The sequence below is a fragment of the Sarcophilus harrisii genome, chromosome 1, assembly GCF_902635505.1.
Source record: "Sarcophilus harrisii chromosome 1, mSarHar1.11, whole genome shotgun sequence".
In the NCBI taxonomy this organism is placed as follows: Eukaryota; Metazoa; Chordata; class Mammalia; order Dasyuromorphia; family Dasyuridae; genus Sarcophilus; species Sarcophilus harrisii.
In genome coordinates, this window is record NC_045426.1 from 12876277 (window position 1) to 12902746 (window position 26470).

The 26470-nt window shown below is 47.4% G+C and overlaps 1 protein-coding gene across 2 annotated transcripts in view; it reads left to right on the plus strand.

The window, feature by feature from the left end:
• The first annotated feature begins 15720 nt into the window (after positions 1–15720).
• OXSR1 (oxidative stress responsive kinase 1) overlaps positions 15721–26470 on the plus strand; it is a 96765-nt gene continuing 86015 nt past the window's right edge. Inside the window, exon 1 of one of the 2 annotated variants that reach the window (XM_031952344.1) lies at positions 15721–15968. In XM_031952344.1, the coding sequence (XP_031808204.1) occupies positions 15899–15968 (70 nt within the window). In that variant the 5' untranslated portion in view covers positions 15721–15898. The remainder of the gene's footprint in view (positions 15969–26470) is intronic. The other variant, XM_031952337.1, reaches the window with a different exon arrangement.

Consider the following 26470-nt stretch of genomic DNA (forward strand, 5'->3'; position numbering starts at 1 on the left):
CTTTAAATAAAGAAACTTCATAGGTCTGGGTGAGGGGGATAAACGTCCAGCTGCTGCATCTGGTCTGCGGGCCATAGTTTAAGGACCCCTGATCTAAGAGGTCAAGGAGAGGATGGCTGATTCTGATCCAGATGGGCTTGGGCATCTCCCAGGTTCCTCTAGTCCTGCTTTTAACCAGGGTGTCCCCTACATGGTCTTGTATATATTTGTATGTATATAAGTGTATATACTTATATATGTGTGTGTGTGTATATAAGTGTATATACTTATCTATATATATATATGTGTATATATATATACACACACACACACATACACATAGACATATAACCATATATTATGTCATATTTATTTTTACACATCGTTGTTTTCTCTCTAAATAGAGTGTAAGTTCCTTGACAAGAAAGGTTGTTTATCCATTGTCCTACCCCAATGCCTGATACATAATAGGCACTTAACAAATGCTCAATTGGTTGATTTTAGTTTGATCAACTAAAGAACTGGTTCAATGGATCAGGCACTGGTTTAATTGTGGATAAAGGGCTGGTGGCGTTGGTCTTCAATTAGAGAAGGATCATGTAAGATGAGTTTCCCAGCCCTACTAGAGGAAGAAGGAAAGCTTCCCAGTCAATGTCCTGTGGGGCTAAAACTACTACCCTCACTGCACACTCAGACCCTGAACGAAGGGACAATGAACATCCACGTTGAGGTTAGCTACACGTTTATGACAAAAATGAGATCAATTAAAAAAAAAACCAACCAACCAACAACTGAGCACAGAGTGCAGAAATGAGCTCAGAATTGTCACATCCTTTCAAAATGAAGTCCAGGGGAATGGGATTCAGGAGATCAGCCTCTTTGGGTTCCCTGCCACACCTTCTTTTTTCCCATGCTCCAAAATCACAAGGGAGCCACAGACAGAAAGAACAATCTGTACAACTCACCCAGTATCCCTTTCCCGTCTTCTCCCTTTGGGTCTGGGAGGGGCAAATTAATAGCTGCTCTTAACAAAGCTTAGCGGCTAGAGCTCTGGATCTGGAGTTGGGAAATTGTTATTCAATGGTGGCCCCCTTTTGAGGGTTTCTTGGCGAAGATAATGGAGTAATTTGCCATTTCCTTCTCCGGCTCATTTTACAGACGGGGAACTGAGGCAAACATTGTTAAGTGATATGCCCAGATTCACATAGCTAATAAGTACAAAACCATTCCAGTATCTTTGCCAAGAAAACCAAATGGGGTCATGAAGAGTTGGGTGCAACTGAAATGACTGAACAACAACAAAGCCCTTAGCTTACTTACACTCATTACCTTAGTTCTTTCCCACCACATGATAGTTACACAAAAGATCACCATCAATAGTGAACAAGTTTATCCAAATGAATAGACAACAGGAATTAGAGTAATTATACAGATTAGAATGTGCCAAAGAATACACCAGAATGAATGAGCTCTTCATTTTGGAGCAAGATGAATCTCAGTTCAAGCCAGGAGAGAGAGAATTGCTGCCTCTGGAATTTCAAGCAAGTTCAGGGAGGTGATGGGAGCAGCTTTCCACGCACACCTGCCATTTCAAAAGACTCTCCTCCTGGAGTGTCCTTGGTTCACGTGTCCATGGATCTTTCCTTCTGAGTTCTAGCTGATATCTCTCATATGTATTCTCTCTTTACCATTAGAACTTAAGTTTCCTGAGAGCAGGGAATGCCTTGCTTTTCCATTTATATATCCCTCGCCTCCTTTAATATAGTGCTTGGCACATGGTAAACATTCAAGAAAAGCTTTTTTTACTCATTCATTCAAAATAATGAAGTACATTAAATCACATTGTTTTCACTAAATTGTTTTTTTAACTTATTTCTTAGTATAACATAATACTTTGACAAAAATAGATCACAGAGTGGGGCATCAGAAATTGCAAGTAAATGTAAAATGTCAGAAGCAGACACATCCTGTATAGATCATAATAAAATACAAAATAAGGGGAAAAAAACTAACCAATGCAGGGAGCCCAATGAAAATGATTTAAAAATGAAACCAAAAATAGTGAATGAGGGTGAGAGAATAAATCAGAGAAGCTGTTAATAACCATATGAAAGACGATAATAATGAGACCTCAATAAAAATTTTAATTGCTTTAAAATTATATTTCTTCTATCTTCATCTCAGTTCTTTTAATTTCTATTTTTATGTAATGTTTTAAAATGTACAGCAGAACACTATACAATTTAGAGATTTTTAAAATATTTGAGGATACGGTATTTGATCAAAAAGGTCTGGAACTCACAGATTCAGGATACAAATGTTAATTTTTGTGGCATAGATTGCAGTAGAAGCTCAAAGAAAAATGTGAATGAAGTCATTTTTCCCTGGAGGAGGAGGAGGAACTTGAATGGATTCCTCTTCCACTAAATACAAAATGCCCCTGAGACTTGGGCTCAACTTCTCTGTGCCTCAGTTTCCTGAGCTGTAAAATGGCCCATATGGCTTCCCAGATTCCTTCCAGTGCCAGATCTCGGCTCCTGTGATCTCTTGTTGTCTGATGATTCATCTTCTGGTTTGGTTCCTGATCTTGGTGGGTATTTCTCTTGCTTCATTTTTTGTTTTAATTTGGAAATGGTCTCCCTCTTGCCTGGGAGTTTTCAAGAAAAGGTTTTATCTTCAGAGCCACAGGAATGCAAACTCCTAACTGTTCTCTCCTGTCTCAGGGTCAAAGGGTGTCTATAATTAGTTGGCAGTTACTAGGTGGGAATCTGAGCCCAGGATGTGAGGGAGGCAACCGGCCTGGAGGAGACAGCCTCTGTGAGCCAGACATAGAAGGGTCCAAAGATCAAAGCTAGAATTTGGCAGGGAAAGTCTCCATTTGCTCAGAAACAGCAGTCAGGAAAATGAGTCACTGCTCAGCTGGAGGTGATGGCCTTTCATGGTGGACCCTCATCAGCTCCTCTTCCTAAGCCCCTTCTTAGAAGGTAATAAAAGTATCACAGTGGCAGATCTGATTAGCCTAACAGTTTTTTACTGCAAGACAATGGGCTGAATCCAAACTCAGAAACTTCCATGTTTTTTCCACAAAAAATCAATGCCCTGAAATAAAGTCAAATATCTTCTTCCCATCCTAGTGCTCACCTTCAGGACCCTCCTTGATTCAGGAATTCATTTGCCTAAAAATCTAAGTAGGGAAAGATACAGGAAATTTAGGGAGGTTAAAAAAGCTAAGGAGTCCCTACCCCATTCAGGCTGATGGCAAGGATATCTTGCTGCATTTTGGATCTTTCTTGGCTAAATCATTTAACCTCACAAGACCTCTGTTTTCAAGATCAGTTTCCTCATCTCTAAAATGGGGACACTTGCACAATCTAATTTGTTGAGGGAAATACTTTGCAAATCTCAGTATTCTGTACAAATGAGGTTATTATTGTTATTATTAATTCTAAAGTAGAAAATAGCATTAATTGCAGAAATGAATCCTTTTATGAGGCAGCTAGGTGGAACAGAGTGGATTGAGCACTGGGCTTGAAATCAGGAAAATTCATCTGAGTTCAAATCTGACCTTTTGTCAAATCAGACAGTTACTTAGCTGTGTGACTGTAGGCAAGTCATTGTAGCCCTGTTTTCCTCAGTTTCCTCATATGTAAAATGAGATGGGGAAGAGAATGGCAACTCACTCTAGTAATTCTGCTAAGAAAACTTCCAGTGAGGTCAGGAAGAGTCAGACATGAACGAATGACAAAATGACCGAATGAGAAAATCATTTTGTAGGGAAGACGACAACAACAAAGCACCAGGAAATCTGAGTTCTGGGAATGATAATTATCACCATTTCCTTTAATTCCGACAATCATATCTAAAACTAGGGCTGAATATGAAAAGCACAATCAAGTTTGTCCCGATTCGTAGAGGAAATCGACCTCTTTCGAATTTACTGTTGAGCACGACTTTTGGGTAGTGAACCAAACTTGCTTCCCCAAGGAATTGTTAAGGTTCTTCAGTTTTTCATACTTGAAGCTTTAATTGCTAATTAGAAAGAAAAAAAGAAGGAAAGCAGCTTCCTATGGAATCTGGAAAGCCCTGAAAGCCATTTTCTTCTTTGATCTCTGGGAAAAAGAGCAAAGAAAAGGGAAAAGTGGCTGTTCTGTTGTTCCCTGAATGAGCCTTCAGAGTGTAATGGGGAACTAACTGGTTGACAATTTGACCAAACCACTTGGTGACTGCTTGACTTCCAAATGACCTTGGAGGTAAATCTCAATCTCTCCAAGGCTCTGGCAGAACAGGCACGTGGGGGTGTGGCTCCACCCTAGTGCATTTCATGGGAGTCCTGGGTGCTCCCCAGGCCTGCGGCTGGACGCCACTGCTTGTCCAAATGAGACTAAATGCCTCCACGGGCATGAGTGACTGGAATCAGGTTCCAGATCACTTCTAAATGCCTCTGACAGGCAATGGCTGGGTGACCCTGGGCAAAGTGCTTCATCTCAGCGCCTCCAGGGTGAAGGAAGCTGCCTCACCCAGGAGTTCCTCGTGGCAATAAATTACAAATCGAGTTCCCACAGGGAAAAAAATAACAACAAACGAACAAAATCCAGTGAGTGAAGAATGCCTTAAATCCACCCAGTGGAACCCATTTGGAGGACCAGTCATCCAAGGAGCAGATCCGGTTACACATCAGCCCATACAGGTACAAGGAATGGCTAATGTTTTAGGCCAAAAATAGACAGGGAGAGGGGACAGGCTGGATGTACTTAGGGGAATTGCAGGGATCTTTGGACAAACCAATGCTTTTCTCTGCAGCAGAAGCCCAACCACATAAAATTGCTTTTCTCCTAGTCACATTGCGCAGCTGTGAGACATGGAACTCTGGTCTCTGAAGGACTGAAGTGGAAGACCCTTTGGAGGGCAAAAAAGAGGTGGATTGGAGGGCCCAAGAAGACCACAACGCATTGCAAATGAGGAATTGTGCAGTCTACCTTAGGTAATGTTTTAATCCAAACAGGGAATTTTTCCTAATAAAATGGCTTCACACTCAGTGGTGCCAGTGTGATCTGGGTTCACTTCCTGACTCTGGCACATATTGGGCAAATGTGGGTCTAAACACATCTCATGGACTCTAATAAGAGTTAGACTTTAGGTCAGGGGCCCTCAAACTTTTTAAATAGGGGGCCAGTTTCTGTCCCTCAGACTGTTGGAGGGCTGGACTATAGTAAAAACAAAAACTTTGTTTTGTGGGCCTTTAAATAAAGAAACTTCATAGCCCTGGGTGAGGGGGATAATCGTCCTCAGCTGCCGCATCTGGCCCCTGGGCCATAGTTTGAGGACCCCTGCTTTAGATAGTCCTGTATGTGTGTTGTTATTTATACTACTGTTATACTCATTTTACAGATGAGAAGATTGAGACACAGAGAGGTGAGGCGACTTGTTCAGTGTCACACAGCTAGTAAGTGTCTGAGGCTGGACTTGAACTTAGGTTTCTATGATTCTCAGTTCGTTGCGATTTCCACAGAAGGTGCCAAACTGCACTGGATGAGGGAGATTCTCCATGGAAGGGAAATCCCAGGCTTAGCCCCTGTCCCTTTTCCTTAGATAGAGGAAATCTGTGAGTCCCCAGGTCCACCTACTGGTATTCTTCCCCTGGGTCCAAGCAAAACAAACTTATTCCCTGTCCTGAATTATGACTCCAGAAGAAGGACCCTTGGGACTTGTACTAAGTGGCTTGAAGGCAGCCTAGACAGCCTTTTCTCTTACACAACAGAGGAAACAGAATGAGGAAGTCACAGCCCCATTTTGCTGCAACCGAAGGAAATGGCAGCAGAGGCAGAATGAGAAATCAAGAGATCTGGGCTCCCAGGCTTTTGTAGCGGCCATTAGCTCAAGAGCCAGATTCACTTCCGGGGAGCAAAAGGACCATCAGTGACCAATCCATGACCTAATGAAAGGTCGGAGAGCAGAAGAGTCCACATTTACCATTCAGGGGCCTCGATGCCCTGGGATTGGGGAAAGGTCTTCTCTTCTCTGCTGGCATCTGCTCAAGCCCCATCTCCCCGCGTGGCCTTTTGTTAGGATGCAGAGACTTTCTTCCATAAGCTGGAGCTTGCTTTCCCTTCCTGACACCATCTCAGGGATGAGGGGGCAGCTGCCTAACTCGGTCGGGTCTCTTGCACCTTGTTTTTCGAACTAGAAATTGCTACTCTGATCCCATCCCTATTACTAAGTTCATGTCTGAAAGGGCCTTGCCACTGGGCCGGGGTCCAGAAGGCCACTCCCTGTTCCTCAGGGCCTAGAAACTGCATGAGCTCCAGAGCCCAAGTTCTGGGATGCCTCTGGACCTTTTAAACTTACAAGGGAAAAAACCAAACACCAACATCAAGGACCAAGGCCCTTTCACGGACCAGACGGCCTCAGAGCGCCAACAATCTCTCAGCAGATTCTCACCTAAGAAGGAAAGCAGCTGTTGATTGACTGGAGGAAGTTTAGCTCAGAGCCTGGCACACAGTAGGCCAGAGCTGAGTAAAGGCTTGTTGACTTTCTTTGACTCCAGGGTACTTCCAGCCTGTTATCACATTGTCTTTGGGCTCTCACAACTCTCCCAGAAGCACACTCACTAACCTGGGGGAAGGCCATCTGGGACATGTTCTGCAGGAAGGAACAGCCCTTAGTACAAGTCCCTATAGCATGAACATGAAGTATCGGGGCAGCGAGGTGGCTCCGTGCACAGAGAGCTGGCCCTGGAGTCCGGAAGATTCCTCTTCCTAAATTCAAATCAAACTTTAGACACCTCCTATCTGTGTGACCCTGGGCAAGCCACTTCCCCTTGTTTGCCTCGGTTTTCTCACCTGTAAAATGAGCTGAAGAAGGAAATGACAAAACACTCTAGTGTCTTTGCCTCGAACACCCAAAGGACTGGACATGACTAAACAAGTATCCAAATGCAGATTTGAATCCCATTGTTTTAGCTTCAGGTCCAACCCTTTAACCACCACACCATACCATCTGTCATTGCAAGGGCCATTTGCATAAAGAATATCAATGTAAAAAGTAGCCAATTATAAAAGAGTAAGTATAAAACCTAACATGAAGGCTAGTTCATATTAGATATGTTCTTTAGGATTTCTCTAAGGCACCCACAGTAAACAAACCAGGGGAATGATAGAGCCCAAAAGCAATTTTCCAAAGTGCAAGCAAACCCCAAACTTTACTGGGAAACTGTGTTAAAATGCTTTAGTTTCCTTACATTAGCAATGGGACCAGGGAAACTCTACAGAGTAAAAATCAGCAAACCCCAGTATCTCACCTTCATGGAGTATCCCAGGCAGCCTTTAGGTTGGGAATCTAACATGAAGGGTGGTGATTTGTATGTTTGACTAATTGCTCAGCTATTGCCTTGGAGCAGATTTGGCTTTTAAATATAGAGTAACCCACCCAAGACTTGGAGATCCAGTAAAGGAGCAAACAGCTCTCTGTGAGAATCGAGGGTACTTGTTTCTTATGTGGGCATTCGCACGTGCTTTGTTGGCAAGGAGTCATGGGCAAGGAAGGGAAGAGGTGGATTGTGGTGCATCTGACTCCCCACGCGCAGCTGTCTTATGTACCGTAGATACTTTTTAACCGCCCTGGAAGGGATTCGTTCACCAAAGAGAGAATCTGCGATATGACAATTTGGATATACCAATGAGAGGTGTACTTAACACCCTGCTTCCTGAGAAAAGATATTAAGTTTAATATTTCTCTATCATTTTCTTAAGTTAAGAAATTGTTAAGAATTGTTATGATTGTTAAGGCAATCAACAAAATCCAGCCCTGATTTGAAGCATTTGCTGATTTCTGATGTGGAAATACTCACTCCTTTGAAAATTTAACTCTCTCGTGGGAGTTGGCTCCCACACTCCTGCTTATGGGCCATGCCGAATTCTACAGCTAGCTCCAGGGCCTTATTTGTGAAGTAGCAGATGCTGCACCTTTGTTCCTGGGAGTTTGCACATTCCTCTCTTAATCAGAAATCATGCAATATCATGGGCTAAAATACTGCCATAGAAGGGAATCCAGCTTGAGGTACGTGACAGAAGTCAGAAAATCGAGGCCTAAACTTGTTTTTCTCAGGAAACAACAGTGACTCAAGGTTCTCCCAGGTGTGGGGTTGCTGCAAAGTCAAAGCCTGAGGTACTTTTTTTTTTTTACTATCACTGCACTAACGGATTAGAGGTAGCCATAAACCAAAGAAAAGAGGTCGGAGGAAGAGGAACCATCTCTCTAAACATGTAAACATCTTGCCCAACTAAGTGGGGAAACAGAAGGAAACAAAACTGACGGCGTCATCGAGGTGTTCGCCCATGCCCAGCAAAATCCTTAAGGTCCAGTCTGTGCTTGAAGGATAAACCCCCATCTTTTACAAAAATCTGTACTCACTCCTCCTGAGGCCGATTCCCAGAGCTGTTCACCAAAGAAGTCAGCAACTGATAAAGTAATTAAGTGGAATCTCGATGGCCCAAATTACAAATTAAGGTGTTACCTACCCTTCTTTGAATATTATTAGGGTCTTCTTCTGCTCTCCTTCAAACACCAATTGTTTTAGAATTTTTAAGGACCATTAAGTTCTCCAATTCAGGCTTGAAGGGACTTCAGATACCTTTTGGTACAGGGATGGGCAAAGTCGGATCTGAAAGCCAAATCCAGCCTCCAGGTCAGAGTAATAAATATCCTCAGCTCTTAACATGTACGGAAGGAGGATTTGACCCATGGGTCATAGTTCACAGCTCTGGTTTTAAGTCAGACACACTTTTTTATGTTAAACACGGTAGAAATATATGTTAAATCCAATATATGCATACATATTTATACAATTATCGTGCCACACAGAGAAAAAGTGATACAAAGTAAAATGCAAGTTAGCAACAACAAAAAGAGTGAAAATACTATGTTGTGAACCACACTCGGTTCCCACAGTTCTCTCTCTGGGTGTAGATGGCTCTCATCATCATTGAACAATTGGAACTGGTTTGAATCATTTCACTGTTGAAGAGATTCATGTCAGACCCACTCTTTTAAATGATGTGTACAATGGGAAGAACACTCACTGCCTCTGGAGTCAGAAGATCTGAGTTCAAATCTCACCTCTGAGATCTATTGCCTATGGTCATTTAGTATCCCTAGATCTCAGTCCCCTCAACTGTAATATGAGCATTAGACTGTATCATCCCTAAAGTCCTGTCTGGCTCTAGAACTATAAGATCTAGAACTAATCCTATAAGCTGACACCCAGAGATATGTCCAAGGTCACCCAGCCAGGGCCTCTGGTTCCCTCATTCTTGCTCTGGAGCAGCTGTAAAAGTGTTAATTTTAAGAAAAGGTCTATCTAGCTGGGCAGGCTTGAAATATGCAAGAAAAGTCAAGTATAAGACAAGGTTTCAAAGGTAGATTAAGCAACAAATGAGTAGTGTGGCCAGTAAGAGATTTTAGAAGGGGAAATGGTCAAAGGTTTCAGGGAGCAGTTGTCTTATTCTTCAGTCATATCCAACTTCATGACCCCATCTGGGGGTTTGTTGACACACTGGAGTGATTGGCCATTTCCTTCTCCAGCTCGTTTTACAGATGAAGAAACAGGGGGAAGTGACTGCTTAGGGTCACACAACTAGAAAGTGTCTGAGGCCAGATCTGAGTTCAGGTCTTCTTGACTAGGAGCAGAACTCTATCCAGTGGGCACCCAGACTTAGGGTGAGGTTTGAAGGATGGCTGGTTTCAGCTCATGGATAGATGATGTGTGGGACAGGTCGGGTGCAAGACCCCCTTCCCAATGAACTAATCAGGGACATCATCAGGTACAAAGAGAAAGCATTTATTTAATCCCTGCAGGGAGAGGCCCAGGCACACACCTGGGAGCCATCCCAACTCTGCCGTGTGCTCCTGGAACCTGGTCAGCTTCTAGCTTGTCCAGGGTTTAAAAGCAAAAGACTCGAGCCTTCTCATTGGATAGACCAAAAGGACATAACCATCCTTGACCAATGGTCACCAATGCTGGCTGCCTCCCATAGGTCATGCCACTTCCTGCAATTTCCTGTATCTCCAGGTTCAAAGTTCATCCCTCCAGAGGTCAAATGACCTCCCAAGAGATTCAGAGACTTTTAAGTACCAGGCACTGCGCTATAGGCCCTGAAGAAACAAGAACAAGGCAAAAAAAATAGACTTCAAGAATCTTACGTTGTGTGTAAAAGTGAGGGAGGGGAGATACAGAATGTACTCGGGTGTATAAATCTGAAGAAAAAGGGAAAGAAGAAAAAAAGAAATGATGGAAAGAAATGGAAAAGGGAAAAGAAGAAGGGAAACAGAAAGGGTGGGAGGGGGGAAAAGGAAAGAGAAGAAAGGAGAGGAGAACCCCAAGAACCAGAATTGGAGAAGGCTTGGAATGGAAGAGAGCCCCTGAACTTGCCTTGATGCAAGCTAAAGATGCTAGGAGCTTGGAGTAAGAAGGAAGTCATTAAAGGCACGGGGAAGCTAGTGCAAAGGCTATTTTAGCTATCCCAGTCCTGTTAATAGTAGGGACCCAGTTACTTATGCTCCTTTGTCCCATTGGACAGGAATCCTAAGGAAGGGTTAAGTCTCCTCTCCCTTAGAATCAGCTGGTGAATTCTCCTTCTTCTCTGGACTTGCTCCATTGCAGGGATCCCTAGTTATGTGACATTTGACATAACTGGATCACTCCCTAAAAAAGCAAATATACATACAATGCTTTGCTCTTTGTGAAAAATCAAGAAAAGCCATAAGCATTAATGAATAAAACACTACCTTGATACGGAACTGTGTGTGTGAGCCAGCTCAGATCTACTAGCAAGAACGAGTTAAATTTTCAGGGTGAGCACTTACAGTCCAACTTTTTGTGACCCCATTTGGGATTTTCTTGGCAAAGATACTGGAGGGGTGCGTCTATCCACCTTTGTCAGGCAGTAGAGTTTCCCATGGCACTCCTCCAGTGCCCGGGCACAGAAGTGGAGACACTAAAACTCAGTTCTCACTTGATGTCTGACTCACACTTCAAGGAGGGCCGGTCTCTGAACTTGTGACTTGGAGCTCGTGACTTCAGCTGCTGGAGCCTCCTCTCCTCCTGTGCATTTCTTTTCTGACAAGACCTTCTTGTCCCAGCTAATCCTTCCCTCATGGGGTAGGGGAATGGACCTAAAGGCCAGCCCTGCCACCACCACGCAGCCCTGGCATGTCCTTTACCTGGACCCCAGCACCTCTTGACTTCTCTGCTCCATCATTTCCCAGGGCATCCTCCTCCTCCACCCCCAGCCTCCAGCCAAAAGCCCTGCTAGTCCATGCTGAAGGCAGGAGGAACAGAGAAGGCACCATGCTGGAGACAAGGGGAACACCTATAGTCCAATTTTGTTGGGACAGGGCCTGAAGTGATCTATGTTGGGAAAGGTTGCATGGCTCCAGACTGGCTTTAAATGCCAATCTTTAGTTTGTCCTTTGTCCTAGAGACGGCAGGAAGCCTCGAAAATCCTTGAGCAGGGGAATAGGCTGGCCCGCTCTGGGGATTAGTAATGTCATCTTGATTGCTGTGTGGAGGGTAGATTGGAGAGGGGAGAAATAGGTGCTAAAAAACCAAGCAGGAAGTTATTGGCAACCTTGAAAAGAAGAGGACAGAGAGACTGTATGTGTGTGTGTGAAAGGAGGGACCGAGTTCTCTCAAAGTTCAGGCACAAAGGATTGAATTTCGATGTTGGAATCTCAGCCACCATGGCGGCTAACGAGGGCACTTTGCACAGGAGAAAGCTTTTCAAACAATTCCAGCGTGTGCTTTTAGAGTTTCTGGACGACTTCTGTTTTGATATTTTTCAGACATCACCCTCCCACCACCTTCTCTTCCACTCCAATTCTCTCTTGTAACAAACGTCTTCAGAGAAGCAGAGACACATTGTCTGGGTCCCACTGTGGATTCACTCTTCTGGGAAGACTGGAAAAAGCAGCAGCTCTGAGCGCCCCTCCCCTCCTTACTCCCTGTGGGACCTTTCTCTGTCTCTGAGAGGCGAGGGACTTGGATGTAATGACTCCTTCCGGCCCTAAGCCTCTTGGACATTGCAAATTGTATATCTCAAATGTCTTAAACAGTCCAAAACAACATGTGCCTCATGTGAGAAATTAGGATTGAGAATCGTCTACAAAGAGATGATAATTGAATCCATGGAATCTAATGAGATCATCAAGTTAAGGGGTCATTGTTAAGTTTCAGTGGAAGGAGGTCAGAAGCCACATGGCAGAGAATTAAAAGAGTGTGAAGAAAAAAAGGAAAAGTCCTCCTATAGATGGTCTTCTCTCAGGGATGCTAGGCACAAAAGAAAAGGAGATATTGGATGGATAGCACAAGAGGGTTTTTGAGCACAGATTTGTAGACAGTAAGGAAGCAAATAGCAGAGACTAGTGATAAAGGAGGAAAGACAGAAGGGGCAAACTGTAGAAGACAGGATAGAATGGGATCACCCCATTTATATTTTTCTATGTATACTTACATAACTATAATCCAGGCAAAGTGGGTGAGGCTTGCATGTGATTTGGCAAGAAAAAGGTTAGGAAAACAGCGGGTATTTGTAGCATCACTATCAACCAATACTAAAGGCCCTCAAGGAATTCCCCACCTAGTTGGGGAGATAGGAGATAAACACGTATTTATGTGTATGTGTTTAAAAACTGTGCAAGGCAGTTTGTCCTAGACATCAAAGATCTGGGCAATTGCCCCCTTAGGATTGGAGGAAAATGGGATAGTGAGGATCTCAAGGGAGGCCTTCAGTTGTGGGTGCTCTGCTACACTATGGCTCTATTAACTCAAGGCTCATCTAGGAGAAAGATCCAAAGTGATTGCCTTGGGTGGGGTAAGGGCTGAGCTGGGCAGCAGGTATTACAGATATAGACCCTTGGGGGCGAGGCTGTTGGCTGTTTATGTTGAGCTGACATAAACTAGCTTTGGTCAAATAAGAAATCGGGGCTCAGTGAAGACTACAGGATTCAGAGAAGATTGTGGCTGAGAATGAAGTCATCTGCACCTGGATCTGGATAGAACAGGCAGGCTGAGCAGGCAAGATTGAAGGCAGTTTAAGATTCTCCCAAGGTCTTCTCTGGTTTTAAAGGGAAGAAAGAGGGAAGGACAGAAGGCAAAGGGAGAGGGGAAGTGGGTAAGAGCCCAATCATCTGAGAGTAATGTCTTCATTCCAGGCAATGTCCTCAGAGGAACCGAAGTAGATTTATCTCCATAGTGGGATAGAAAGAGGGTGGGAAACCAGTGAGAAGATGACAAAGCCTGGGAAACAGGGACAAAGCTATACTTGGGAAAAGAGAGAAAGCAGAAACCAGCAGCTGGCTTGGCCCTTCTCCCATCTAATGGGCCTTTACAGGCAGCTCACAGCCCTGTTTGGCTCCCAGGTGGCAGTTCCCCATGGATCTCTCCTTGGCCCTTTCTTCCTTTGGTTATCCTTTCTTTCTTGTCTCCAGTTACTACCTCCCCGTAGATGAACTCCCAACTCTACAGTCTGAGCCTAAAGTTCTCTTCTAAGCTCCACATTTAAAATTCCACCTTCTTACAGGATCATCTGTACTTGGAATTTGCCACTTTAATCTAAAACGGATGAGCAGAAAAATGACCTTGGGCAAGTCACTTAATTCCTTCCTTGCAAAATGGAAAAAAATATCATCTACCTCACAGGACATATTTGTGAAGCCTTTGCCAACCCTAAGGCACCACATCAACGCTAGTTATTGTTCTTCCTCCTTCTGATTTCAGGGAAATGACCAAAGTGGGGAGGTGGGGGCAGGGGAATCTGCGCTCTTAACCATTTCCTCAGTGACTTCGATGGAAGAATAATTTGCATGCTTGGCTAATTCAAAGATAAACAGCTTCATGTCAGTCAGGATCCCGGGCTAGGACATAACCCAAATCTAAAAAAGATGAAATGGTGTGACATAGAATGACATAGAAGTCAATGAATTGACTTTATTACTATAAGCTGGTGGAACTGTGAGTCGGCCAGTTGTCTGACAAAGACCGGGAGACGGCTGAAGCATGTGAAATAGCAGCCCCTCCTCAGAGGGGTCCCAGACCAAAGGGGCCATCGGTCAGAGTGCTTAAAGAATTGTGTTTTATCTCAAGGAGGGTTTAAGAAAAGGGACTAAGTATGGGGGGAGCCCCTGGATGCTGCCGTGAGAATCAGCTGAAGGAATCGGGGAACTTTCCCGGGGAGAAGGGAATGGGGGCAGGAGGCCATTTCCAAGGCTTCTTTAGGACAGTGATGAGGTTTGCGTCTGGGGGAAAGGTCGCTGTGAAGATCTATACAAGCGATTTCCCCTTCCCGGGAGAGTCTCCTGAGAAGCGGATTAAGGGTCCTTGTTCATTCATCCACCGGACGGAAGGTTCTCTCCGGGGTCTGTGGCATCAGTTTCCACAGTCACCACCTCAGTATCGGACTTGTCCCCGTCCTCCTCATTTCATTCATTCCCAAGTCCCAGAGACCCTCCTGGCCCGGGCAGAAGCTCGCACCAGCGTTTTGCAAGGCCCCTCGGTCATGGGCATCTGCCCATGATATCACATTATTTCTGCATAAATTAGCATTATTAATAAATTATTATATCTGCATAAATTAGTCTGCGATAGCACGTGTCTCGTCCTCCCGGGGGGCGGGGAGGCCGCGGTTGCGCCCACGGGAGGAAGCCCGCTTGGCCTCCCAGCCCCCCGCCATCGCCGCGGCCCTCTTCCCCGGGCCTCTGGCCTGTGCGCGGCCGTTTCTTCCAGGCTCGGGAGCCGCCGTTCTTCTGGAAGGGGCCCCTTCCTCTTTGCTCCGAGGCGCTCCTTAAGCGACCCCTCCCCGGAGACCCCGGCCGGCTTCCCAGCCGCCCCCCCCCGCCTCAGTGTCCCTTCCCGGCGCCATGACCTTCCGCGTGCCCTTTGGGGCCCCGCCCTCCCCCAGGGCCTCTCCTGGAGCCTCCCAGGAGCGCCCTCAGCCCCGACGCTGCTTCCGCGACCCAACGCCCTCTTTTGCATCATTAATATAATTTATTAACTTTTAATCCACGCTAATTGTGTCTCTCCGTAGGTTCCCGCTTCTACTCTGTGGAACAAGCGCCTCAGTGTTGCGGGGTTCGCCAAAGCCGACCGGCCCAGAAGTGACGTTAGGGGACCGGCCGGCCGCGGCTTCCGGTCCTGCAGTCATTTTCCCCGTCCTTTCCCCAGGCCGCCCCTCGGACTTTCCGCCTCCTCCTCACACCCAGCCTTAGGGAGGGGCCGCGGAGCCCTGACGTCACGCCGGAAGTCGTCCGGAGTCGGGCGCGGGCGGGGCTCTGGGTTTTGAAGGAGGAGTTCTTAATGTTCCACGACGCGCGGCCGCCTCGGAGGCGGAGCTCCGCGTGACGGACGGCGAGCGTGGTCGTAGTCACGCCCTCATCTCTTTCGGCTGGGAGCTCACGGCGGGGGGCGGAGCTACGCTGACGACTTTGCGCCGGGCGCCATGTCGAGTGTGGCCTTACGGTGCACTTCCAGGCTATAATGGAAGGGCTGGCTTCGTCCTGTCCCCAGTCACTCCTTCATCTCGTCGATCGTACATTGGGCTACACCCCCGTGAGGTGAACGGATTCTCCTCGGCCCACCCGTCGGGCCAAAGACCGCGAACAGGACACACTCAACGTGGCGGCGTGGGCGTGGTGGTGACGTCGGCACGCTGCGCTACGCTTCGGCGCGGCGGCGGCCCTGGCAGTTGGGCGGGGCCGCGAGGCGGGGCGGGGCCGGGCGAGGCGCGGAGTGAGGCGCCCGCTGGCCGCTACTGTCACTCCTGCTCCGGCTCCGGCTCGAGCTCCGGCTGCGGCCCCGCTAGACTTTGTATCCCCGGCGTGCCTGGGGGCGGGGGCGGGAGGAGGTCGAGGAGGCCTGGGCGCAGCCGCCATGGCCGAGGATGCGGGCGCGCTGCCCTGGTCCATCAACAGGGACGACTATGAGCTGCAGGAGGTGATCGGTGAGTGCGCGTGCGCGTGCGCGGGCGCGCGCCGGGGGCTCGAGGGCGCGCGCGCCCCCAGGTGCTTCCCCGCCTCTCCCCCTACCCTCCCCTTTCGAGGCACCTAGGAGGCGCTTAATAAAAGCTGGGGCTGGGCTAATTAGCCGGAATTGAATCTGACGCGGGGGGGCGGGGCGTGAGCTAGCGGGGCACCGGCCCAGGGGGCGTGGAGGCAGGCGCCTGCATCCATTAGGCGCTTGCGGAGTACCCGAGCCTGGGCTGCTCCCCAGAGTTTGGGACGAGCAGACCGGTCGCTTGGTCTGGGCACTTATTGAGCGCCTCTTGTGTCTGCGGCGTGTGCCGAGCGCCGGGACACAAAGAAAGGACGCCGCCGCCCCTCCGCGAGCTTCCAGTCTGGGGGGGCGAGGGCTGCGCTGGGTCGCGGGCGGGGCGGGGGACCCTCTCCCGGGACCAAGTTGGGGCACCGCGAGCCGGGCCGCCCTTCCTTTGTGTCCCTCAGCCCGGCGGGCGGGGGGTCCCGCCCTGCCGGGGAGGGGAAGGGGCGCTTGCCCTGGGTGGGGGGGGAGGGAGGGCGCCGAGCCGCCCCCGAGCCCCCAGCAACGCTGCTCTGCGTGCGCCCTCTGCGGGGGGAAGCGCCTGGGACATCCTTGCGCTTTCCACGTGGGGGCTTCTCCTGGGCAGAGAGCCGGCCCCCCCTCCGGGGGTCCCTCCAGGGTCCTGCCCCGCGGGGCCAGGAAGCTTAGAGCTGGTGCCCGAGCCGCGGCCCTTTCCCCGGAGCTCACCCTGAGTGGGGAGCCCCTGCCGGGGGAGGGGCGGGGCTCTCCGTGTGGATCTTTGAAGGGCCCTTTCTAGGGGATCCCCAGGAACCGGGTCTGGAGCCCGCAGCCATGCCGAGTGGCTTCGCTCTCAGAGGCGGAAGGAAGCCTCAGCATCCAGCACCCGCGTCTGTACCCGCCAGTGCTGCTTGGGGGGAGCCCTGGGGGGTCCCGGGCGAAGGGGCGTCCGCTTGGTCTGGGGGCGATCCTGGCAGGCCCCTTTTGGGGAGCTTAGGAGAGCTGGGGGCCCTGGTTCTGAGGCGCCTCCCGGGAGAGCTGCTCAGATTGGGGGAAGCGCAGACGCGCCTCGGGAGGCTTCTTCCCTGGGGGGCCTCCCTTCTCCCCGGGGTTCCCCGCTGCTGGCTGGGGCTCCGGGGGCCCCCAGCCTCGGGGAGCAGCCCCTCCTCCCCCTTTGCGGGGGCTTGGCCCGCAGCGCGCCCGTGAGACCGTGGGGGCGGGCGGAGGGCCCAGGTCTGCGGCGCTTCCCCTAACGTTCCCCTTCTGACTAGGTGATACTGCTCAGCGGAAGCATTAAGGTTGCCCCGTTCAGAACCCTTTCAAATAATGTAAATGCTAATTATGTGACTGTGTTAGTCCCGTAGAGGCAGCTGGTTGTCAGGGCATAGGGTCCAGGGCCGGAGCCAGGAGCACCCGAGTTAAATGCTACCGACGTAGGACCGTGGGCAAGTCACGGAACCTCGGGCTGCCTCCGTCTCCTCTGCTGTATAATGGGGCCGTTAGTCCCCCTTTTACTTCTTCTCGGCGCTGTTTTCCGATGAAATAGTGCCTGTAAAACACTTAGCCCAGCAGAGCATGTTCAAGCGCGTAGTAAGTGCTCCTTTGCTTCCTTCCGTTCTTCATGTGAAAGGGCAGTCTACCTTGTTTCCTAATTGAAATGCAAAACCTTGTTGAAAATGTAAAAATAATCCCTGTGGAAATGGTTGGCTTTCTTGGGGGAGGGGCGCCTCTATTGGGCTTGGCATTGGGTCCAAGTTAGGAGGTTCGTTCATCTGGAAACTCAAGTGCCACCTCGTCCTTTGGTGTCTTACAAGCCAAAATACAAAGAGGAGTCTGCGGTCTCCAAGAATCTTGAGTCTGGCACAGGAAGATTCGCGCTGCCTCTGGTTGACCTTCCTAAAAGTTTGGAACATGGGAAAGGATTGTAGGAACCCCATCAGGCCAGTGACGTTAAAAAAAAAATTAAATTACTCTTATTGGTGAACAAATCCATGACGTTAAAATTATTTTCCTTTAGTAACATGTTGACTTGTTTTTAATCTGAAAAGAATTCTTTTCCCCTGATATCTCTTTCTCAAAACTGTTCCCCAGGCTTAGTGGCTGATTCATTTGATTTCACTGCTGTAGAAGAAATCTTGCCAGTTTCTGGGGCTGTCTGGCCTCTGGCTTTTTGCTGGCCATTTTGCAGTGGTGAATATTGAAATCTATCTTTGCGTGTAGTTTGAAAATAAAAAGCAATTAAAAAAAAAAAAGATTGCTTTAGTGTAGGACTTAACTTAATGGTGTGCTGTCCTTCTGGAAGTTTCTTCTGGATCAAATAAAACTTGCCAAGTAAAATTCACACAGAACAGAGCTGATCCTAAAGGAGTAAAGTGTCTGGATTGGAGCATTTTCTGAGAACTCTTCAAGATTTAGAATTTCCAGCAAGACGGCAAACTTAGAAATCTCTGAGTCTAAACGTTTCACATAAGAAAACAGGTTCAGAAAGAGGAGATGATTTTCCAAGATCCCCCAGGGAGTAAGTCACAGGCCAGAATGCAAGAGACCCTGGGGGAAGGGGGCCGTCTGTGGCCCTGCCGGTGATGGATTCTCCAGCCCTGCTAGAACCAGGCAGCCAGCCTAGAATAACTCTGACTGTTCCCATGTCTGTCCATAGGTTGAGTCAAAATTTACTTCGCCATGACTCCTGCTTTTGCTTTTGATTCTGGTCTCTGGCTATGAGCAAATTAAGTCTGAGCCACCTTGTGCACAACTCATTAAAACATCTGGCCAGCCACCCCGCCTCTCTCCCTTCACTCTTCATGAAGCGAAACATTCCTAGGTCCTTATGTAGGACAGTGAGGAGCCTCCTTGATATCCTGGTTTTCCTTCTTTGGAAGTCTTCCAACTTGTCAGTATCCTTGCATGCAGCGAAATTCTCCATGTTCTTATTAACCACCATCTCCCTGTATCTCTGAATATTGTTTCTATTAAAGCAAATGCATATGAACAGAATGGTTGCTGCTTAGTAATCTTTAGGAGGCCTTGCTTTAGAGAATAGAATAAAAGTGAGTTATAATTAATGTTTCTAGAATTGTAGATTTGTCAGAATTCTTGCGAATGAAATATTTTCAAACATTTTCCCCAAAACCAATATTTACATCTTTCATTGCATTTATTGAACAAGTAAACAGCTGTGCACTAATTTAAAATTCTGAATATTTACAAAGTTTTTTAAAGTAGGATATAATTTTCCCCTTTAGAAGCTGAAAATATGATTTTTTTTCATGAATAGCATAGAGTTTATTTTTTCTATTTAATGGTATTTTATTTTTTCCAACTACACATAAAAGTAGTTTTTAATATTTGGTTTTATAAGTTTTTTATTTCCAATTTTTTTCTTCCACAAGACATGCAATCTGATAGTGTTATATATGTACGATGATATTAAACATATTTCCATATTTATCTAACATTTATCTTTTTTTTTTTTTTTTTTTTGCTGAGGCATTTGGGGTTTAAGTGACTTGCCCACGGTCACACAGTTAGGAAATGTTAAGTGACATTTACTTTTAAAGCAAAGTGTTGGCATTATTTAGCATCCCAAGCAGCCTCTTGATAGCCCTGGGTTTTCTCATTAGTCTCTGTCCTTGGGTCTGCTTTACATTTATATTCTTTTGGACATTTTTCAATGGTAATAATGAAAAACAAGAAAGTGAAGAGGAAAATGTTCAGATAGAAGTTTTCAACCAGACATTAAAGAGAGCAGCATATATGATATGTAAAGCACAGTCATGAGTATTTTACCAGAGAAAACTGGGGAGACGGCTGGAAGCTGGACTGAGAGTCACTATCTCCTGATGACTGTGAGCAGTTTTGAATGGATCTTTACATGTCACCGAGTGTGGTAAGTCAGGGTGTAAAGTCACCTCACCATGTACCTGTTGCTGACTAGCACAAGTGAGGAAGGTCAATCCTGGCTTGTACTATATTAAATCAAAGAGATTAATCTGCTCATACGATCTCTCCTGGGGCTGAAAATCTGTTACCCTTAGGGAAAGAAGCCCGGGAAACACATTTGGTAAAAGACAAAAAGAGAGAAATAGAAGTGCTTTTTTTGGGGGGTGGGGAGGGGGCTTATAATGTGGATCACTGAAGCAGCTGAAGGAAAGGGCTGTTGAATTCCTGATTTAGAGGCCAAGACTGTCATAGGTGAGGTGGTTAAAATGGGAGATCGAGCCACTGGTAGATCTTATGGAGGCCTTTGGTGTCTTACAGATATGCAATGAGTCACTTGCCCAGCCTCCTTGGGGAGTGGATCATCCAGCCTTTGGTAGCCTCCCTCTGTGGATGGAGAATGGGCCACATTTTGAGGCGACTCAGACCAATTTGGGATAGTTTTAGTGGTTAGGCCATTTTCCTTTACAGCAAGTCAAATTTCTGAAATTGAGGCACATAATGTAATGGTTGGGACATTGGACTTGGGGATAGGAAAACCTGAGTTCAAATCCTGGATCAGATAGCTGTGTGACCTTTGCCAAGTCCCCTTTCTGGGCTTCGGTTTTCTTATTTAAAAATAAAGTGGTTGGGCTCAGTGGCTCTAGTTTCTTCCACTGTCCGGCTCATTGTGGCTCCTTTGTCCAAACAAAGCAGGTTGGATACCCGGTGGGCTATGGCCCTCCCCACCACAGGGAGGAGGCTGAGTTTGTCCGATTGACTGGCCAGCTGCTCTGTGGCTGTCCTGCTCAGATGGACCTTCCAGTTTCTGTGACCTGTCCTCTCTGAGCCGTGGGACTGGCTGGAAGCTCACAGGAGCCGGGGCCTGAAAAGCCACAAGGCCTCCTCCGAGTCATCCTGGCCTCAGTCTGGCATGCTCATCCCGTACGGGATCAGGTGGAGGCAGAAGCTGCTCCTCTGGCCCCCACTTTGATGCACAGCGAGGAAGGGTCAGTCAGGAAGAAAAGAGTTCCAATCCAGCTTCAGAAACTTACTCACTCTGTGATCTTGGGCAAGTCACTTAAACTGTTTCTTTCAGTTTCCTCAGTTTTAGCGTGATGATAATAAAAGCAGCTACTTCCCAGGGTACCAGTGCTGGGGATCAGATGAGATAATATTTTATAAAGCCCTTTTCAAACCAAGAAAACACTATATCAATGCTAATAGTCATTTAAACTAGTACTCTGCAAATTCTTCATTCAGTAGGAGGAACCTCTTTTGGTATTTGAAACGGGGGAGCCTGAGCAGGGGGGGCTGGTCTTGGAGCTGGGCCTCCTGGGGAGCACCAGTTTGGGGGATATTGGCAAAGTGCTGACATTCTGAGGAAGTGCAGGCACGGCGAGGACCCAAAGATCATCAGACTAGAGGGGAGGGGTCTCAGAATAGCCTACAAACTGTCATTAAGGATGAGAACTGGGGTCAGGGAGCAGCCTGCCCAGGCCACCCTTCTCACACTCGAGGCAGGATTGCTGGAAGATCCCAAAGTCTTCTCCCAACTTGGAGAGAGAAGATTGGGGGGAGCCTCATCAGACACAGAGTGGCCTAGAAGCTGGGCCCTCTACCAGCCTGTGCGCCAGGCACTGTGCTGAGTGCTAGGGTTACCGAGAGCCTTGTGCCCAGGCCCCCACTTTGCCTTCCGCTGATGGGCAAGCAACCAGAACGACGTGTTGGCTGGGCAGTCTTTGGCCAAATTGGCAGGTTGCCCGGTGGTCTCCATAGGGAGGCAGTCTGGGATGGACGGTCCCGCTGCTGACTGCCTGGTAGAATGATCTAAGAACTTGTGGCCCCGCAGGCAGTGGACAGAGGTTGGAGACAGGGACAGCTCTGGGTGTTGCCTGCAGGTGTGGATGGGATGGCTGTATGTCATCTCGGAGCGGTCTCTAGTGTCCCCGTTTTCCATCGGCCGCTTGGATAAAAGCATCCCAGGTGTACTTGCCAAGTTTGCAGATGACAGAAAATTGGGAGGGGGAACTAGCGCACCAGGTGAAGCTTTAGGATTCAGAAAGATCTTGACCTGAGAATCAAATAAAAGAAAATACAGCAGGAATAGGTGGAGAAGTCTGCATTTGTGTTTAAAAGTGGGTCCTTTGAGTCTAAGATTGGGGCAGCAGGAAGGAGACAGTTCTTTTGGGAAGAAGAAAAAGTCCACGTAATTTAGCAATGGACCTTTTTGTTTAGTACCTGTGGCGTGCCAGGCACAGTGCTAAATGCCAGCAAAACAAAGACGAAGAGAAACCGGTCCCGTTTTCAAGAGATGTCACTGAATGGGGGGGATAGCCGGCATACATGTAAGTATACAAGCTGTATATTAAAAAAGCTCCTGGGTAGTTGGGGAGGAAAGGTGCCAGTAGTGGGGGAGATCAGGAGAAGGTTCATTGAGAAGTGGGTGGACATGGAGATAAAAGGGGCAAAATATGGCCACTGATGGGTTAAGTTGGAGGGTGATGGGGGGGAGCTGAGAACGATGCCTTGACTGTAGGACTCGGGAAATTGGAGGATCCGGTTTGATGGAACCAGAAAAGTGAAGCCCCAAAAGCTTGTCTGGAGCCAGAAGCTGGGGCCCTTCGGGAGGTGTGGCCTGGCCTGGCTGCAGAGGCCCTTTTGATGAGATTAGATTCAGGGAACCAAAAGGATGAGATTAGAGTTCCTGGTGGTCAGGGAGTTAAATGATGAGGTTAGTGGCAGGTTCGGGATTTGGGGAACCAAATGGAGAGGTTTGGCTCCCCTGAATCCTCTGGATTCTATGTAAGGTAGGGAGTTTGGGGAACCTGCCTCCTGATGGCGCAGAGATTCTCTGCAAAGGAATTTAAGAACTCGAAAATCTGGATTGGTAAAAGAGGCTTATTTTTGGCCTTGGGAAGTCAGTCTTTGCCAGGCATGATTCGTGGGAAGGTCTGACAGAGAAGTCGTTTCTAGTAGAGCCATCCCAACAGAGGTATAAAGTCTCCTTAGGGAACTAGGTGAGGATCAAGAGAGGGTGACACTGAAAGAGAATATCATTCCAGTGGGCAGAGGCTGCTGCTGAGCCAGGGATGGCATATTAGCTCCTCTGCGAGGAGTGCCTTCAAAATTGGCCCTTTTTATACTAGAAGCCTTAGCTACAAGCCAGGCCTGCTCCCCAAGGGGGCTGGTCAGCTTGAGCTGGAATTTGAATAGAATTGAATGAGTCTTTCTAGGCTGATCTTTAGTCAATGGGAAGCTTAATCAGTAATGAGTTATCAATGGGGGTGGGGCCAGGCTGGAAAACAGAAAGAAGCTGTTAGGATGTTTCCCTAGGGCGGGGTCCCCTACAGAGGCCTGTTCAAGGAGACTTTCTCCTTGAAGGGGTTTTAGAGAGTTTTGGGGGCTCCCTTGTTACTTTGCGGGGCCCACTGGCCCCGCTCTGGGGTTCCCTGTGGGACTTGATAGAACAGAAGCTTGTACTCCACAATCCCCGGCTTTGGGCACCACTGTTAGGAACTCCCCTGTGAGCAAACAGACCGACGGCCCTTGCTCTGAGTCTTGCAACTCCCAAGGGGGTGTGTGGGCTTCCTCTGCCCCCAGAGAAAGTCGAGAGCTGCTGCTTAAGAGTGGGCATAAGGCCGGAAGTCACCCCGGGTTTGGGCTGCCCTGCCCGGGAGATGGGATGAGCTTTCCTCACCTGCCAGCCAAGGCTTGTCCTGCTGGGATGAGAGAGAGCGGCTGGCCTCAGTGGTTCTGGACAGATACCAGGGATGCCAGAAAGGATGGGCCTTAAGCACTATCCTCTCTTGCTCAGAAAAGGCTGCCAGCTACATTTCTCTCCGCAAATATTTGAAGAGTTGTCACGTTTTTTTTGTTTGTTTTTTTTTTCCTCATTCCCAGGGTGATGACTGAGGAGCAATGGGTATGATAAGGGAGAGGGAGGAACATTGCCACTCATTGATTAGAACTTTTTACAATTAGTCTTATCCTCCAGGGTGTGAGTATCCCACTGGGGAGTGTTCCAGCCTTCTCCTCCATGAGCACCAGTCCTTGGCTTTTATGAGTTTCCCTTCTAATTTGGGGATTCACTCTTGGATCAGTCTTTTGTCTCTAGGGATGTTCGCTTAATACATTAGTCTGAGGGAATGGTGTTGTACCTAAGTGATGCTGAGTTAGGATGCATCCCACTCAGTGTCATTACTTACAGAAACGATAGCCTCTGTTTTAACAGTGAATGGGAAGTAATAAGGAGAACATCAATCATCTCTTTCAAGGTAAAATAAACCAAAAGCCTGCCGATTTGTGTTGTCACTACTGCCCTAGACATCTTTGTGATGGAACGGGGGGGGGGGGGGGGGGCGGCGGGGCGGGTAGGGGGGGTGCATGGTTAATCCTTGAATCATTTCTCTTTGGCCTTGGAGTATATAATGATATTTCCACTCTTCATAATTATGTTTGGGCTAGGCTGTTATTAAAATCATTTTGCATTTTACGAGTGACAAATGGTTATTTTGTGTAACTGCAAGCCAGCTGAGTGTCGGGGAAAAGCCTGAGTGAGGCTTAAAACATTTTTATTATGAATAATCCACAAAATAGATAAGCAAGAGTTTTTTGTCCTTTAAAAATGAACCAAATGTCAGGGCTCCACCCTTCAGGTTCTTGGGGATTTTAGGAGACGCCTGCCAAGCGCTGCTACTTACGTAGTGGTGGCTGAAGAAAGGCCATCAGGCTCTTGGAGGAGCCTGTGCAAAGTGGCAAGCCAGTGTTGTCTATTTTGTTGGGTAAAAGTGCTTTGCTTTGGGGAGAAAATTATTTTATTGTACCATTCCGAGTTGGCAGAGTGCTTCTGGATACTGTCTCTTACAAATGAATGGAATTTGTGGATAAGAACTTAGTTGTCAGTTTTTTAAAGATTCAGGATAAAAATATAGTTGACAAAGATGGGTGCAACTTTTTAATGCCTTAAAATATGCATTGGCAAAAAATACATGTGAATGCATAAAGGAGAAGAAAAGGAAATGTGCATAAAACCATAAATGCTAGTATAGGATTTCAGAAGTCCTTGATATTAAAGTAATTAAATATAATTAAAATAATCATATTGATCTTTTCTATGCCTTTTTCAGACTTAACCTCTGTCATTATCTGTTTGGGTTATTTTGCTATTGCTTTTATGATGTTCAGCGTCATGTGTCTTTGTTTCTTCATTTAGTTCTTCATTAGCTCATATTTATTTGTGTTCTTTGTATTTATCATTTTTTAATGAAATAGAAACAGCTATTACATTCATATACCCTATTTTGCTCTGCTCTTTTTCCAACATTCAGTCCTATAGATTGTGACCCAGTACTTTGCTGTCATGGAGAGTTGCACTGAGAATCTTAAATTTTTTTTTCCTTCATAAGTTGACCTTTTTCCATCAAGAATTTCCTACTGGTTGCATCTTGATGGCTCAGCGTGACGAAGAGTAGTATGACTGCCGAGGACTAATTTGGTAGCACATCCCTTTCGCTCCATTTACATCAGTTTACAATTCCCTCAGAAAACTAGGGTGCTGATTCTTCCGCAGACATCACGGTGGAATTCTGAAGTATTTTGTCCAATTTGATGAGTATAAAGTGTCACCTCAGAGTGGTTTTAATTTACATTTCTCTGACCACTTGGATCACTTTATGTGATGACTAACGACTTGTGTATCTTTTGAATGGGATCTGGTGGAAGATGGGCCTAGAAGGGTGGGTTTGGAGCCAGGTTGGCATTAGGACAAGCATGTCTGCGGTGCCTCTATGAATGCTGAGAGGCAGAGAAAGGCCCCAAAGAGGTCCGGCTCTCCGGGAGCTAATGGGGGAGCCCACCTACCAATAAGGATCCACACAAGCCCTAGACAATAACCTCAGAGGGAAAGTGCTGGCACAAAGGGAAGTTGGGAAGGTGGAAGCTGGAAATTTTAGCTGGGACTCAAAGGAAGCCAGGAGGAGGAAGAAAGGTGTGGGCATCCCAGCACTGAGAGAGGAAGAAGGAATAAGAAGAGCAGACCGTGGGAGTAGGGCAGGTGGTGAAGGGCCTTTAAAGTCAAACCGGGGCTTTGAAATTTGAGCTTGGTTGTAATAGCAGCTTCCGGAGTTTATTGAAGGGGAGCGAGGGAACCATGGGCAGACATGAAGATCAGCTTGTCAGCTGAGGGGAGGATGGACTGCAATGGGGAGAGGCTTTTGGTAAGCCGGTGACAGCAGCCGTCCGTGCGAGGTGATGGAAGCTTGGGTGGGCCATGGGCATCAGAGTTGGGAAGGGAGGCTCAGTGGGTCTTACAGCTGATTGCACGTGGAGGGTGACCTCTGGTCAGGAACCTGTGAGACAGACAGACAGGTGGGCGGCTCTAGGCCTGGGAGAATCCGCGGAGCCTCCTGGGGAAAGGCAGCTGGGAACACGAGTCTTGATGGCAGCCCCAAATTTGCAGAGGTGAGGAGGGAGTGCAGAGACATTGGGACAGGAGGGGAGTGAGCTACCTACCCAGTGTAATGGAGCATTTGA